General features: G+C 52.8%; 6 protein-coding genes across 6 annotated transcripts; 3 read left to right on the forward strand and 3 right to left on the reverse strand.

The window, feature by feature from the left end:
• Window positions 1-1,326: 1,326 nt before the first annotated feature.
• On the forward strand, window positions 1,327-2,391 carry AYO20_00183 (hypothetical protein; the record flags this gene model as incomplete). The annotated part of the gene is made up of 3 exons (XM_022638494.1): window positions 1,327-1,689; window positions 1,773-2,126; window positions 2,218-2,391. 3 exons carry the CDS (start codon window positions 1,327-1,329, stop codon window positions 2,389-2,391), a joined length of 891 nt encoding a protein of 296 aa, XP_022505459.1.
• A 3,102-nt stretch (window positions 2,392-5,493) lies between these two features.
• Window positions 5,494-6,512, forward strand: AYO20_00184 (hypothetical protein; the record flags this gene model as incomplete). The annotated part of the gene is made up of 2 exons (XM_022638495.1): window positions 5,494-5,566; window positions 5,623-6,512. The coding sequence occupies 2 exons, from the start codon at window positions 5,494-5,496 to the stop codon at window positions 6,510-6,512; spliced, it is 963 nt and encodes a 320-aa protein (XP_022505460.1).
• Window positions 6,513-7,409: 897 nt separating this feature from the next.
• On the reverse strand, window positions 7,410-8,391 carry AYO20_00185 (septum-promoting GTP-binding protein 1; the record flags this gene model as incomplete). The annotated part of the gene is made up of 3 exons (XM_022638496.1): window positions 7,410-7,586; window positions 7,651-7,943; window positions 7,998-8,391. The coding sequence occupies 3 exons, from the start codon at window positions 8,389-8,391 to the stop codon at window positions 7,410-7,412; spliced, it is 864 nt and encodes a 287-aa protein (XP_022505461.1).
• A 353-nt stretch (window positions 8,392-8,744) lies between these two features.
• On the reverse strand, window positions 8,745-9,376 carry AYO20_00186 (hypothetical protein; the record flags this gene model as incomplete). The annotated part of the gene is made up of 2 exons (XM_022638497.1): window positions 8,745-9,216; window positions 9,276-9,376. The coding sequence occupies 2 exons, from the start codon at window positions 9,374-9,376 to the stop codon at window positions 8,745-8,747; spliced, it is 573 nt and encodes a 190-aa protein (XP_022505462.1).
• A 942-nt stretch (window positions 9,377-10,318) lies between these two features.
• On the forward strand, window positions 10,319-12,298 carry AYO20_00187 (hypothetical protein; the record flags this gene model as incomplete). The annotated part of the gene is made up of 1 exon (XM_022638498.1): window positions 10,319-12,298. The coding sequence occupies one exon, from the start codon at window positions 10,319-10,321 to the stop codon at window positions 12,296-12,298; it is 1,980 nt and encodes a 659-aa protein (XP_022505463.1).
• An 867-nt stretch (window positions 12,299-13,165) lies between these two features.
• On the reverse strand, window positions 13,166-14,002 carry AYO20_00188 (isopentenyl-diphosphate delta-isomerase; the record flags this gene model as incomplete). The annotated part of the gene is made up of 1 exon (XM_022638499.1): window positions 13,166-14,002. One exon carries the CDS (start codon window positions 14,000-14,002, stop codon window positions 13,166-13,168), a length of 837 nt encoding a protein of 278 aa, XP_022505464.1.
• Window positions 14,003-15,241: the final 1,239 nt, after the last annotated feature.

Genomic DNA, 15,241 nt, shown 5'->3' on the forward strand with positions numbered 1-15,241 from the left:
CCATATCTACGAGATGCTCAGGCACATTTCAATCTCCCCTTCACAAGACGGAAATCCTTTTGTGTTGTAACAGCCAGAGCATTACCCGAGTCTATGTACCGAAGACTGTCCATCTGATAGAGAAGGCCTCCCATGTATAGCATGATATGACATGATATGACATGAGATCCGTGAGAAACCCCATTTCGGGGAAAGGTCGGGCTTCATAGTCATTACCTGCTGCATCCATCATCCATCGTTTGTGACATTTCTCCAGAGAGCTGGTTGGATCGTTTCTTGTTTGCCCCAAAGCACGTTCAGGCCCGAAGCCTCGTCAGCTTGATACTGCTTCCAGTCTAGTGGGCTGCTCTCGTATCTCATCAGCTGTTGAGGTGCAACAACCTTCTTTCCGTTCTTCGAAAATGTTCAGAGTTGAAGGACGCAGTAGGGTGACGAGGACATTGTCCGCCCAATTGCAGCCCGTAAAAGTCTTTCCCTTTTGGAGATTTTGGATTTTTCTCCGGGCCAAGATGGCCATGGAAAAAGCAAGACTTTGAGGATTCGTCGGACGATCTTCGAAATCGACTTTTTTTTTTAGCTTCTTCTCCAAATAATTTGAACGCTTTAGCCTGGTCTCTTTTTTCTTGGTCGCTTCTTATGTACCTAGGTGCCTAGTCCTTCGGTAAAATGGCTACATACAAAAGGAAGCTGACAAGAACCGCAAGAACCGCCGAAACCGGACAAATGCCGGGGTAGAAACCTGGAAATTGTGGTCCTCGATATCAAACGATACCCACCCCCTCACCACTCACTCAATCCCTCAATCACTCAATGAGCTAGGTACTCGTAACCCAGGGTGGCCAGATACCGTCAGACTCGGATCGGTTTCGCCGGGGAGGGGGGGTCACCAGGGGTTTGTCCCACAGTGACATAAACCTGTCCTCCCCCCACCCCCCCTCCATTGGCAATAATGGGTATAATTTTCGATCCATGGTCAAGAGATTGCGGGACGGCACCGACAGAGCGGAACCGCAAGTAGGAGAGAAAATGAGGGGAGATGGAGAGAAAAAGATGGAGAAACCCAAGTAAAGGGCCCGCGGAAGGATGATGACGGGGGGCGGGCGAGTATAAAGACAATTAGGTTGGTTGTTGTTGCTACGCCTCCAACAAGTTGAGGTCACAAAAGGCGCGCAGCTAGCAGCAGATAACTTGACGTGTCTCTCTCTCCAGAAAAGCCTGCGATAGAGAGTGTGCTGTCTCTACCTGTCATTATACTACTGACCTGACCTGACCTGATCGGATCGGATCCTCAGCGAGCTTCGATTTTCTACCCAAGAACAAGCCAAGATGCCCAATACCAAGACGGTCCACGTCCCTCACCTGGGCGGCATCGACGCCGCGTACCAGATGCCCTACCCCTACGACGCGTCCAAGCCGACGTTGATCCTCGTCAACAGCTTCACCACCTCGTCCGAGCTGTACCAGAAGCAGTACGCCAACAAGGAACTCACGGACAAGATGAACCTCTTGGCCATCGAGCTGCTCGGCCACGGGCAGACGCGGACCAAGTCGGAGAATTTCACATACTGGGACACGGCCATCATGAACATCCAGGTCATGGACGCGCTGGGCATCAAGAAGGCCTTTGTCCTGGGCACTAGCCAGGGTGGATGGATCACGGTGCGGATGGCGCTGTTGGCTCCTGAAAAGGTATGTCACCCATGCCCATGACCCTGTCTCTCGCCCTGTGGAATGTGGAAGGACATAACTGAACACACATCTCTACCTCGCAGATCCAAGGCATCATCCCCCTCGGCACCTCGCTGGACTACGAGTCCGAACGCACCCGCAAACTCGGCTGCTGGGACGGCGTGGCCGCCTGCACGGGCCCCATCGACAAATGGACGAGCAAGACCCCGACGCCCGACTTCAAACCCGACCTCGAATACTGCGATTTCCTGATCGACATCGGCTTCGGCAAGGGCTGCACCCAGGAGATGCGCGAGTTTTGGCGCAAGACCATCCAGGCGAATTACCAAGGCGACGACGGCCGACGACGCGCGAGGATGGCGGCTATCAATCTGCGCGAGCGCGACGGCCTGCACGGTCGACTGTTTGACGTCAAGTGTCCAGTTATGTGGTTGCATGTGAGGACCCCCCGTCCCATTTCTTCCTCATTTGTATTCGTGTGAGAGCGAGTTATCCAATACTAACATTGCCGGGGTTGGTTTTATACAGGGCTCAGACGACCTTGTCTACAGCGTCGCCAACGCGAAGGAGGAAATCAAGCTCCTCACCAACTCGCCGTCGGCCGAGCTGATTGTAGTTCCCGGCGGGGCGCACTTCTTGTCAGCCTCGCACCCGAAGGAGGTGGATAGTGCCCTCATCGCCTTTGTGGGCAAGTATGCTTGAACTCATGGCCACAAAATATGCCGCGAAGGTCGACATTGCTTGTGAAAAAGACATCCAGTCATGTTTGATGCCTCGAGGGCTTTGGTGGCGAGGGCCTCTACCCCCCATCCCTTGTTTGTAGCTTCCTTGTGTCTTTTGACCGTGGGGTCCCTGTCTCGAGGTGCGCATGTCATCAATGTATGTAGGTGTGTAGGTATGATGTATGTATGTATGCACGCACTTACTCCCAGACCCGTTAAACCCAGTTCGAAAATCGAAGCCCGAGTCCCTATAAGACTTGCACCAGTAGATGTGAGCGATCATGATGATGTTCTGCGCATCTGGAAAGAAACTTAAAGCATGTAAATGACCCTCGTAGATTTTCCTGCTGTTGTCGTTGCGGTTGTTCACCTGTGGGTGGATGGTGGTTTATTCTCGGAGGGATGTTTGTCCGTCCGGCCACCTGGCTCGCTGGTTATCCACCCACCCCCTTTGCTGTGCCAGCCTCGTGGATGCCAGATCAACGCCATAGATAGTCTTTGCACCACGTCCACGGACAAGACATGGGAAAGAAGGTGTATGCAAACCAGCTCTTTCCGACAGCTTGACACCGTGGTGTTTCATCTGCGATTGTCTGTCTCCAAATCAGTCGGCTGATGTCGCGGTTTTCACGTGGGCGCGGCTGACAATGTATGGACTTGTTTGATCACCGAAATACAAAGGGTTTGTGTGCCAGTGGATCGGTTTGCTCTGTGCCACATCTGAAGTACACCATCTCCCGACGTGAACTGTGCGGTCTGTGTTGTGTCGGGATATATAGATGCTTTGTGCCGAAGGAAATAAACAAACATCTCCTCGCTTGCAGGCATCGTTTGTCTCAGGCACTGTTTGCCTTTGGAATGTACTCTTTCAGGGTGGTTGGACCTGTAAATGGTCGAGATGTGGTGAACAGCAAGGACAGAAAGGAGCCAGATGCTGGAGATGGGAGACAAGCAATCGTGTCGACGTGTCTGAAGCATGATGTTTGACAGACCAAGCATAGAGAGAACCGTACTCATGGCGTGAATTGAATACAGATGATCCAGAGGGTCAATTGTTTGCCCTCTTCCGTCGCAATGCAACAGTAATGCAAGCCGCTGCTCCAGCCGCAGCAGTCAAGACTCATGTCATCGGCGCGGCTGGTGCTAATGCGGCTGATGGCCACGACAGGCTCCGCTTTTCATCAATGTTTTCCTTCTTCTGAATTCACTTCTGCCCGTCTCTGTTCATTCAGAACTGTTTTCGCTCTTTGCATCTCCCTCGACATGATTCGGACATTCTTTGTTCTCAAACCGACCGAGCACTTCGTCAACCACACAATGTCTCCTAAAAAGAGACTCGAGTATGATGCCCTCCAACAGTAGTATGAGGAGATCCATCTCAAGAAAAAGGTGACAGTCCTTTCTCTGATGTGTGTGAAATTGGCGCCACAACGCCACAACTGATTCTTTGCAGCAGAGCCTTGAAAGCCCCTGCATGACAACAAATTGCCAGCATCGACGATGACGAGGTCATCTCAGCCCAGTCCAGTTGTTGCCGTCGAACCCAGCCATCAACTTGTCTGACCTTGCCCTTGTTGGGAATGCCCAGCAGGGCAGACAGCAAGCGTCCCATTCTCCAGTAACAAACACATCAGCGAAACAACATGGAATAAGATCAAGTACTGAGAAGCAAGAACAATATGTCTGCCCTCTAAGCTTACCGTCAAGACTTCCATAGCAAGATCCCTCAAGAGTTGGACTGGAAAACAGGGACACCTCCGTAGTAAGTCTCCGACTCCAGCCCCCAATACCAATGATTACAACCATGATGAACAATTGCCCTCTGTCAATATGCACGACGCCTCGAGGTATCGGTATAGATGCGAAGAAAAGCTTATACTTATCTGAACGGACTCTCTCAATCCTTTCCTGCATCCCTCTACCTTTGTCTGGACGTATGCTGACCCGAGGCCTTGACAACTGCTTCAAGCTCGTGTCTATCATCGGGGACACAAGGACAGCCCTGCAATCTCGTCAACTATTCGCCGCTGTGTCGTGCTTCAGACGTCACTCGATGGAAAGTAAGTAAAGCTTCCTGCCTCCTGATGCATGCACAGTACTTTTCTTGTGATGAATTTATCCCATACAATGAATGGAGTTCTTTTGGAACGATGGCATATACTGCTCGATTTGCCCTGACAAGGAGAATTGCGACCACTATTGTTCATCCCCCAAGTTCAAGGGAGGCTGGAACGCTGACTGACATTTCGTATCCAGAATTGTTGAATGGCAGTAGCCACGAATCGGTTGAGACTCTGGCAATGATGGCCAACCTCCGGACAGAACCTACCAGAGAAGTCGATAGATGATAGTCAGAGGCGAAGGAGTGCCATGTCTTCATAAGAGGAGGTGTACACATCGTGGGAGACATTGTATGCAGAGAAGAAATAAAGTAGAGGCCCAGAGCCACCAGGTGTGGCGTCACTGCGTCACTCCGCCACACACAGAAATATCACCGTGTGGACGGACCATCGTGCCATGCCATCAACCAGATCATAGTCCTCACTCTTCACAAAGGTCTTTGAAGATTACTTTACCCGAGATGTCACTGTCACCTCTGTCCGCGATGACACGTCACCCAGCCTCGCCGTCCCCGCTTGTTCCTGCATAGCCGAGCCCATGCATGCTGCACGCATAGAGCCGGAGATAGGCTTGCTTCAGCGACCGTCCACCCGCATCTCGCGTCCAAAGTATGACACGAAAACCTTTCGGCGTATCTCATTGGACAGCCCTTGACCATCAACCGTGTGGGAAATCGGTCGATGCATCGATGCAGGACATGTCGCATGCTGACAGATGGCGTTGCGGGTTTAAAGAGACTTTGGCGTTGTGCATACAGGGACCATCTCAGAGGTTACACGAGTCAGCATCATGGCTGTTCGTGGTACCTTGTGTACAACCGTGGCGGGATATAAAAGAGACGCAGTCTTCTGCGACCTTAGACCTTCGAGAGTAGCATTTACATTAGTGAACACAAACCGACGACATCCCACGAACGTCACAATCTCAAACACCTGCAGAACATCCTCACAGCTGAACCGCAATGTCATTCGGGTTCGAGACAACGGGCGATGAAATAGTAGACCGTTTCGAAGACCAAGTCAAGGGCAAGACCTGTAAGACCTAGAGTTTCCTGGAACTGTGTGAGGATAGCCAGCTCATGGATATCCAGTCCTGATTACCGGTCCAACTCCAGGAGGAATCGGTGCCGAATCGGCCCTCTGTCTCGCAAGGGCAAACCCCAGACATCTGCTCCTGGCCGGCCGCTCGCGACAGAAGATCCAACCTCTGATCGACCAACTCCGGGAGACCGACCCGAACGTGAAGACCAGCTTCGTCCCGCTCGACCTCGGGAGCCAAAAGTCTGTGCGGCAAGCCGTCGAGGATGTCAAGGCACTTCTCGAGGGGGACAAGATCGACTGCGTGATCCTCAATGCCGCCATCATGGCGTGCCCGTACGGCGTGACGGAAGACGGCATCGAGACGCAGCTCGCCACGAACCACCTGGGCCACTTCCTCTTCACCAACCTCCTCCTGAAGAGCGGCCTGATCGGGTCGCGCGTCGTCATCGTCAGCAGCTCAGCATCCGAACGCGCGGCAGAATACGCTTTCCAGCCTCTGGGCGACATATCGTACAGCGACGGCGCCACTTACGACCCGATGCAAGCGTACACTTTCTCCAAGGCGTGCAGCGTCCTCTACGGAAAGCGACTCGCGAGACTCCTCCACCACAAACACCCGGACGTGGCCGTCTTCAGCCTCAACCCGGGAAGCATCCGCACAAATCTGCAAGGCTACATGAGCGCCGACGTGCGCAGCCGCGCCATCGACGTCGCCCGACGCTACAACCCGGCCTTCACGATGCCCGAGCTCAAGACCCTGCAGCAAGGCTGCGCGACCCAGCTCCGCGCGGCGTTGGACCCGACGTTGGCAGTCGAGTCGGGTGCCTACCTCGACGACTGCCAGGTGACGAGGGTGGCCGTCCACGAGGGCCACGAGCGGTACACCGACCAAGTCTGGGAGTTGAGCGAGCGGCTTGTGGGAGAGAAATTCGAGTTTTAGGCCAGGCCGCACCGGCGGGCCAGCATGAGCACATATATCCCTTGTCCAGATCGGCTGAAATGGGATATCACAAGGTGTCGTCCGTCGGACTCCTTGGTCCTATACAAGCAAGCTCTTCCCTCGCCCGGAGACTGAAAACCAGCGAGGCGGCGACGCTTAATAACATGAGTGGACTTTGTCCATTTGGTTGGTTGGTTGCAAACTAAAGCGTGCAGGCATGTATTGAGACAACCGATACCTACAAAGTGTTCGAGCCTTTGAAGCTTGGATCAGAGAAGCGGCCTTCGTCACGGACTGTTCTTGTTCTGTATCTCCATGGGAAACTTTTTACTCATTCAGATTCATTCCGGGGTCATAGACTGTTTCTAACCACGCGAGTGGTCTCTGCACTAAAAACTAATACTCTTTGGACATTTTCATCGCTTGAAGAATACTTGTTGCTCCCTTTGATCACGGATCCTTCCGAAATAGTCCCATTCCACCTCTGCTTTTTTTTCTACAACGTGGAGAAATGCAGAAAGGGGACCTCACGGACGAGTTCTGGTCGCAAAACGTGAACATGATAACTGCTTCCATCAACGCCACTGCTGGAATTCAAGAAGAGATTTCGACAATATGCCGGACGATAGGGTGCCAATGGACAGAGTACGGGATTGACACCGGGCCGCCTCATTAATTCTGGGACTCGATGGGCTGCTGACATTCGCCCAAACTATTTCGAGGGAAGGTGTGGTGTGTAGTTGGTCTCCTCTCGTGGATGTAGTCGATTCTGCTCATGATCAGATCCCCGTCGTCCGCATCAGACTCGTTTAGTACATCTTAAGAGGGTAGAGGTCAGGTTGCTGCGCTAACGGAGCATTCCTTCGCCCCAGCAGCGAGTATAACACGGCGTCAGCATCAATTGACCGACTGATACAGCAGCAGCGGTTCGCCGACGTTCTCAATCTCCGGAATCGTACATTTCAGATCGAATGCTTTGGAGAGGACAATCTTGAAGATCTTTTGGACATTGATGCTGTGGCTTGTGCTGCTGAAGATGAGACTCGCGCGCATGGCTTTTGCGAATCTTCGAGCCTGTGGAACACACGAGGTCAACATGGCTGTGCTAATAACATCGCCAAAAGTTGCTCCGACTCACCTGGTTGCTGATCTCCTCTTGATCCTCCCTTGGAAAATTAACAAAATGGTCGTACTTTGTACCGATCAAGAAAGGTATGGCAGTCTTGTTAAATCCTCTACCCTGTCTGTACCATTCTTTTATGCTATTGAGCGTTGATTTCCGTGTCAAGTCGAACATGAAAAGGATAGCGACGGCATCGTTGCAGACAAGGGGAAGCATGTTGACAAACTCTCGTTGGCCACCGAGATCCCAGATCGAGAAGGTGATTTCTGTATTACGTATCGAGATGGTCTTCTCCATGAAGTTGACGCCTAAGGAAGCGTTAGCGATGGGCGGCTGAATCATCAGAGGGGAAGGGAGCGCACCCAAGGTCTGTATGTAGTCTTCATCCCAGCTACCCTCGACGTATTTGACCATTAGACTCGTCTTGCCGATCTGAGCATCTCCAACCATTCCAACTTTGATGACGACACTGGATTTGCTGGACGGTTGTGACTGTCTGTTCTCTTGATATTGTGTTTGTTGATGTCCGCCCATTCCAGAACCAGGTCTGGAGGTCGGTTGCTGGTAGAGGCTTGGAGAGTTATATCTCTGATTGGAGTCGCTGTCCATTGGCGGAGTTGCGGTAGCATTGGAGGCGTGAGTTTGATGGCCGTTCTGGATCGCGGTAGTGTCCTCTTGTGGCTGATCCTGGTCATTGACGATGTGAGGACTGTATGCCGAATCGGCGGGGTATTCAGCGGGAGCGGTGGGATCCATGGCTGGAACGACAACGAGCGAAGGACGGACTAGACGGAAAGATGAAAGTTAGCTTTGAAAGCCTGCGGATGAAGCCTTGGGTCGACTCATGCAGCGAAGATGAGCGTCGGTCTGAGGCTGCGGATGCGGTCGAAAGATGAAGTTTTGGTGTGTAGGTAAAGTAGGGTCGACAGGGAGCCCTTACATGGCGAATCAACACTCGAGGCACGCTCAACCACCGAAGACGCGTCTACGGACTCCAATCAGCGCCGAGAAAGTTACACTCTCAACCTCCGCAGGTGAGCGTGAGCGCGTTACAGTTTTGGGAGCGTCCAGTCCTTCTCAATCGTACGACTATCCGTCGTCATCATGAATCAAGTACGATATATTACACTCGCGGCAGCGGCAGCCTGCCGTTGTCTCGATGCCTGCACTTCGGCCCCCAAGAATAACGCACAAGCTGCAATAATCGCCGTCGACACTACCCCAAAGATGATCTGTGTTTTCATCCCCGTCTGGACCAATGCCCGTCGTCTCGCATACTTTGTGACTGTCCGCATGTAGATGCCCAATCCGCTCAGCAGACACGCCAGCGAAAGGATCCAGAAGATGATTCCGAGTGGATGCGATAACCGCCTTTCCAGGGAGGTAGGCTGGCTCTTCAGATGGAAGTTGACGAATATGGCGACGGCGACAACGGCCATGTAGATGGATAGCCGAAGCCAGGATAAAAACGTTCTTTCGTTGGCACAATGGTCGCGGGCATCAGATGAAACATTAGAGAACAGAAGGGGTGCATAGAGAGGTCGCAGAAGAAACATCTGGATGGGATTCTCTGGATGGGTGCTGTATGACACGCTGATTAGGCATCTGGCTCTCCCCAGCATCCCCGTGAAGAAACTTACTCGTCAACGTTGATGGTAGCCCCGAAGGGGTTGTAGAGGAGATGCCAGGCATCCTCCGTTGTGGGCGGAGGACTGATGTCTGGATCCGCGGGAGGAGCCATATCTATGGTCGTTGGACGGGCAAGCACAAATGTTCTAAGTCAGTAACACACATTTAGGAATGGATATGGCTGATGCTGCATGAATACAGGAATACTTGTAAAAGCGATGGAGCTCGCTCTGGATGGTTCGCAGGGCTCTAAAATGACGCAACCGATCGATGCGCGATAACCACCTGCACCCCAAGCAGAGATGACCCAGTCACCCAGTGGCCCTAAACCCCGATGCCTCGGCAGCCCCAAAACCACTTCTAGGCGTACTGGGCATGCCTTGAACGAATAATACGAGGTTCTCCATGCTTCACTTCTTCCAAGCACACGACGGGGCATTATTGAGCTTGTGAGTGAGCTCGTTACCATGTCCCAGGTGAAAACGGACCTGGATATTTGCTATCTGAGAGAACAAGTTCGTCCCTTTCGTTATCCATCTATTCCTTGCTAGATGCACTCGTTCTCAACCTGGTAGCCGGAGCCGGGCGAAGATAATGTCCTTCCCAGCGCCCGTGCCCTTGCCTCCTCCCAGCGGTAGGCACCGAAAGCCACCAATAACACCTGAGAAAACAGTCAGAGCCGCCTCCAAGCCCCCAGAAGCAGTTAAGCGCAGGCGAGAACTGGTGCCGGATTTGGTCAGCGTAGCCGATTAATACCATCTGAAGGCTCGCCTTGCTTGCGCACATCTGCGGAGTAACTAGTTGGTTTGTTGGTTCACCGAGCTTTATCAGTTGAGCAACCAACGTGGTAGTAATTTCAACCATATCTTCTCAACCTTGATCCAAGGCGGAAATGGTCATGATTTGCGCTGCCATCCTCCTGCCGCAACTTGTTTCTCGCTATATAGTTATTCAAAGGTCCTCTGCCACCTTAGCATGCCACTCGGTCTCGTGAGCTAGTCTGTCCCAGTCACCGCCAGAAAGTATTTCTATCTCGTCAACAGGCCTGCCCAACATGGCGACGCCTCCCAAATACATCAGCCCTCTCGAGCGTGTCACCAGTGTCACGAACCGAGTCTTCTCCAACTCCCTCCCAGATCCATCGCCCATCGCCCAGGCCTCACTTGCCCGGGATATCGAGGAAGACACGGACGAGGAAACCACAGAGACAGAGTCCGAATCAGAGGGTTCTACGCTGCGGCCTTCCACATCTGCTCCAGGAACAGGGGGATATTCATTTGTGGGATCATACCGCAGACCGAGCTTTGCTGGAGCGGGAAACAGAGCTACCCTCCTACCCCGCCTTGCACCAGAACATGAGCGACTCTCCAAGGAAGAGAGACAGCGGGCAATGGAGGAGGAACGGTCGCTACTGAGAGACAACAATCTAATACCACCCAAACACCCTCAGACCGCGGGCGACCAAGGCAGTCGCAGGAGAAGCATTTTCCATATACCTGGCGGTGACCGCAAAATCCCTCGAGATGAAGAGGCAGTCCCAGCGGTGGAGGTTAACGCCGGCCTTGCAACTGAGGTCTCGCCGTTGTTAGGTGACCCAGGCCTCCCTTATGGCGGACAAGATGACGCCCAGACCATCAATCAGAAGTGGGAGGAAGCTGTGGCAGCAGGCATGATTCACACAACCTGGCAGCGCGAAGCCAAAGTAATTGCTCGGTACTCTGCGCCGTTGATGGTAACCTTTATGCTCCAGTATTCGCTCACCGTCGCGAGCATTTTCACGGTTGGACATATCGGTACAGTGGAGCTAGGGGCAGTGAGCCTGGCATCTATGTCTGCCAACATCACTGGCTATGCCATTTACCAAGGTCTAGCCACGTCTCTTGACACCCTCTGTGCGCAAGCCTACGGATCCGGCCGCAAGAAACTGGTCGGCCTGCAAATGCAGCGCATGATCTACTTTCTATGGACCATCACCATACCCATTGCCATCATCTGGCTCCTTGCGGACAAAATTCTCCTTGCCCTGGTCCCCGAACCAGAGGTCGCTAAGCTCGCAGGCCTGTATCTGAAGGTCGTCCTCTGTGGTGCACCTGGCTATGCAGCCTTTGAGTCCGGGAAACGCTTTGTCCAGGCTCAGGGGCTCTTCTCAGCCTCTCTCTATGTTCTCCTTTTCTGTGCCCCGTTTAATGCTTTCATGAACTGGCTGTTCGTCTGGAAGCTGGAAATGGGGTTTGTGGGAGCCCCTATCGCTGTGGCCATCACAGATAATTTGCTCCCACTAGGTCTCTTCATCTACGTCCGTTTCTTCTCCAAGACCGGTATGTCGTGCTGGAACGGATTCACAAAAAAGGCGTTACAGAACTGGGGACCCATGGTCAAACTAGCCTTGCCAGGGGTGGTGATGATTGAAGCCGAAGTTCTCGCATTCGAAATTTTGACCTTTGCTGCCTCGTATTTCGGCACGACAGTCCTCGCCGCACAGTCTGTTCTCGCCACACTCACCTCGATCACATTCCAGATCCCCTTCCCCCTGTCTATTGCTGGCTCCACGCGGGTCGCAAACCTCATCGGTGCCACATTGGCAGATGCCGCAAAAGTGTCAACACGTGTGACCTTCTCCGCTGCCATTGTCGTTGGCATCCTCAACGTGACCCTCCTCTCGGCCCTGAAAGACTACATCCCGCACCTCTTCACCTCAGACCCTGAGGTGGTCCGCATCGTTAGCGAAATTCTCCCTCTGTGCGCAGCTTTCCAACTATTCGATGCTCTTGCCGCCAACTGTAACGGCGTCCTCCGCGGCCTAGGTCGACAAGAATTCGGCGGTTACGTGCAGCTGTTCTGCTACTATGTCTTTGCAATGCCAATCAGTTTCGGCACGGCGTTCGGTGCCGGCTGGGGGCTTTGGGGACTTTGGACCGGTGTGGCCCTCGCGCTGGGCCTGGTGGCTGTGATTGAATTCGTGTACCTCGCACGGACCGACTGGCAGAGGAGCGTCGAGGAAGCGAGGGCCAGGAATCTAGAAAGTGGCCAGTGATTGATGCGTTACGGAACTACAAAAGCCATATTCTCTAAATACACACACTCAGAAGTGCTGCAGGTATCCTCCGAGTCCATGGACCTCGTCTCGGCAGATGATTACGATCTTGCTGCTGCATAGGTACCTAGGGTGCTAGGGTAGGTAGATCTATGCTAATGAATGACCTCTAATGAAGATTCAAATCGACGCAATGCATCTCCTGTATGCAGTGGACCTACCGTACGATATATATACAGTGGCTGGTCTGGTCTGGCACGTATGTATGTATGTATGTATGTCTCGAACGAGCCCAGCACCCCGGCCATAGCTATTGCTAGCTAGGCCATAGACATATCCAGACCATGAAGCTACATGCAAGTTTACTCAGTGTATCTATCATACATTTCACAATCGAGTTCGGCGTCGTGTGTAGACTGCGACTGCACGGTACAGGCTATCGCGGGCATTGAGAGACACCTACTCACCTAGGACAAGCACAGTATCTTGTAAGTAGCCAGGACAGACAGACAGAAAAGAAAGGAAAAGACAGAGAAAAGGGGGCATTAATAATTCCTTGATGCTGGGGCTAGGCAGGTTTCTTTCTCCCAGACTCCCAGACACCCAGGATATCGATCTCGATTTGTCTGCAATCAATGACCAGTACCGACTATAACTATCCGTTTCATCATGAGCCCTGGCCCAGTTTTTCCCCGTCCACGCCAGGAACGCCTGATAGTGAGAGAAAACGATGCTGGCTTTTACCAAATAATGCTCTTTATCCCGAGTTGTAGCGCGTTGCGACCCATTCACAAGGGTCTGAGTCCTTGAGTGGACACAATCTGGGGCAATTGCCATGTCCGAGACGTTCAAAGTAGCTTGGGTTGTTTACATCCTCCGAATGTGTGTCTCGTTGGCCACTTCGCCCAACTTTCCCTGCACAAGCTGTTCCCACCAGTGGAACAGCATCCCCTCGCAAATCAGCCGGAACCAAGGCGTATACTTCAGAGCCTTGTCCTTGCCGCTCTGCGTCTCCACATCCTTGAACATCTGTCTCAGCTCCTCCGGGCTCACCCACCGCGTATCTTTGACTTCGTTCTTGTTGATGTCCAACGTGACGTCGGCCTCGATGAAGAGGATGTAGTCGATTTCGTGCTCGCCCCACGTGCCGTCCGAGGGTGCAAGGTAGTGAATGCGCGCGAGGAAGGAAAAGTCCGAGATGGGCACTTGTGATGACTTGATGCCGAGTTCGTGGTGGAGTTTTCTCTGTGCAGCGCGTTTGGCGCCTTCGATGTTACTTGTCAGCTCGCCATTGCCGGTCTCTGAAGGGTGCGCGAGAGGGTGTGAACAGCATGTGTTCGTCCACATGTCGGGGAACGTGATCTTTTCACTTGCTCTTTGCTGCAGGAGCAATTTCTTCGTCTGCGGGTCGAAAAGAAACACCGAGAAAGCACGATGTAAGAGTCCCTGGTTGATATTGGTCATTAGGTGGCAAGCCTTTTTGGAGGCGGATCCAATGGGCATGTCGTCGTTGTCGAGGACGATGCAGACCTCGTCCATGAGACGGATTTGTTCTTCATCGTAGCCGGCAAGCATGTCGTCCGGGTTGGCATCTGACGTGCCGTTGGGTATGGAGTTTGGTGCCATATCGGCGCCGATCAACGTCGTGTGGACATCGGGGAAGAGAGTCGTGACATTGTCGCGGGTGATTGTTGTCGAAGCCATACTGGCTGTCTGCGAGGTAATGACTATAGGTAGGGAGTGTAGCAGAGCAGCCCGACGAAGGGTTTAAAAAGGTTTCAAGGAGCGAACGAGGGAGGAATGGCGGGGTGGGAAAAACGGGGCTTTTGTTTCTGAAAGGCTCTTGCGGTTCTCAATGATCTGCTCCAAGGCGGTAAAGTGCGAACAGGGAAAAGAAAATATTGCCGCAGGGAGAATTCCAGTCACGTGCCAGGGGTAAATTTCGAGATTGCGGGACAAGATGGACCGAAGTGGGCTGACAGGCACGTGACAGGCTGACTAGGCTGACTTATCAACAACTGTACCGAGCAGTCATCATTGTCTATCACTCCCTTCAGACAACTTCCCTATGGGTTCATCTCGGTTGTCATCTGCCTATCTCCCCGTCCCCATATACTGTTTTGCCTCTTTAAGGCTGTGCATTTCCCTGACCATGTCTTCAACTCGCACGATCGAAAGTTAGATCTCACCCCAGTATCCCACATGGCTCCTCACGAGCGCCGGATAGAATGGTGCCTCTTGACCTGTCAGGTCAAATCGTTGCTATGAATCTTGAGTGGTGCGATCCTGTCATTCGAGGCCAAGCACCCTAAAACTCATGATCTTATCGCCCTCGACTACCCCACGCGATACCTGCATGGCCTCAGGGCAGGTTTGCAGTACAAGGCTATTCCGCAGCCTTACTGGCCTGAGGACTTGAATGTGCTTCGACGGCACCAAGCGCTACTGCCCGGGCCCTTGGTTGCTGGGGGCCTCGTCGGCAGATATTAAAAGGCGTCCTCCACACACCCGTCCTGGTATCATCGCAAAGCTCACCGTTCTGGAATATAGAATGTTCCTCCTCTTTCTTACATTTCACCGTCTGAAGAACGCCATCTCGCTAGCCAGCTTCGTCTGCCTCTGTCACAGTCTGCATTCCGTAAGGCAAGTACGACGTCCCTCGCCACACACCCGCTTTCGGGCTCTCTGATGCGGGACACCGCTGCTCAAGCAGCCTTGAAGCGATCTTCTTGTGGGATGCGCGGAGTGAGGTGCCCATATTCTCGAGAATATTGAGGAATTTGGTTGTCTTTGAGTTCGGCGACATTTTGTCTGTCTCGTGGTGATTTCGATGTCGTGGCTGAAAGTGTGTGCCGAATTCTGTTGCAGTCTTATGGCGAGGGTGGGCGTCAAAATGCTCGAAAGTCTGAAGTATTGCGACGATGATGTTGGGAATACGGCTGG

Source organism: Fonsecaea nubica (assembly GCF_001646965.1).
Source record: "Fonsecaea nubica strain CBS 269.64 chromosome Unknown Scaff1, whole genome shotgun sequence".
Lineage (NCBI taxonomy): Eukaryota > Fungi > Ascomycota > Eurotiomycetes > Chaetothyriales > Herpotrichiellaceae > Fonsecaea > Fonsecaea nubica.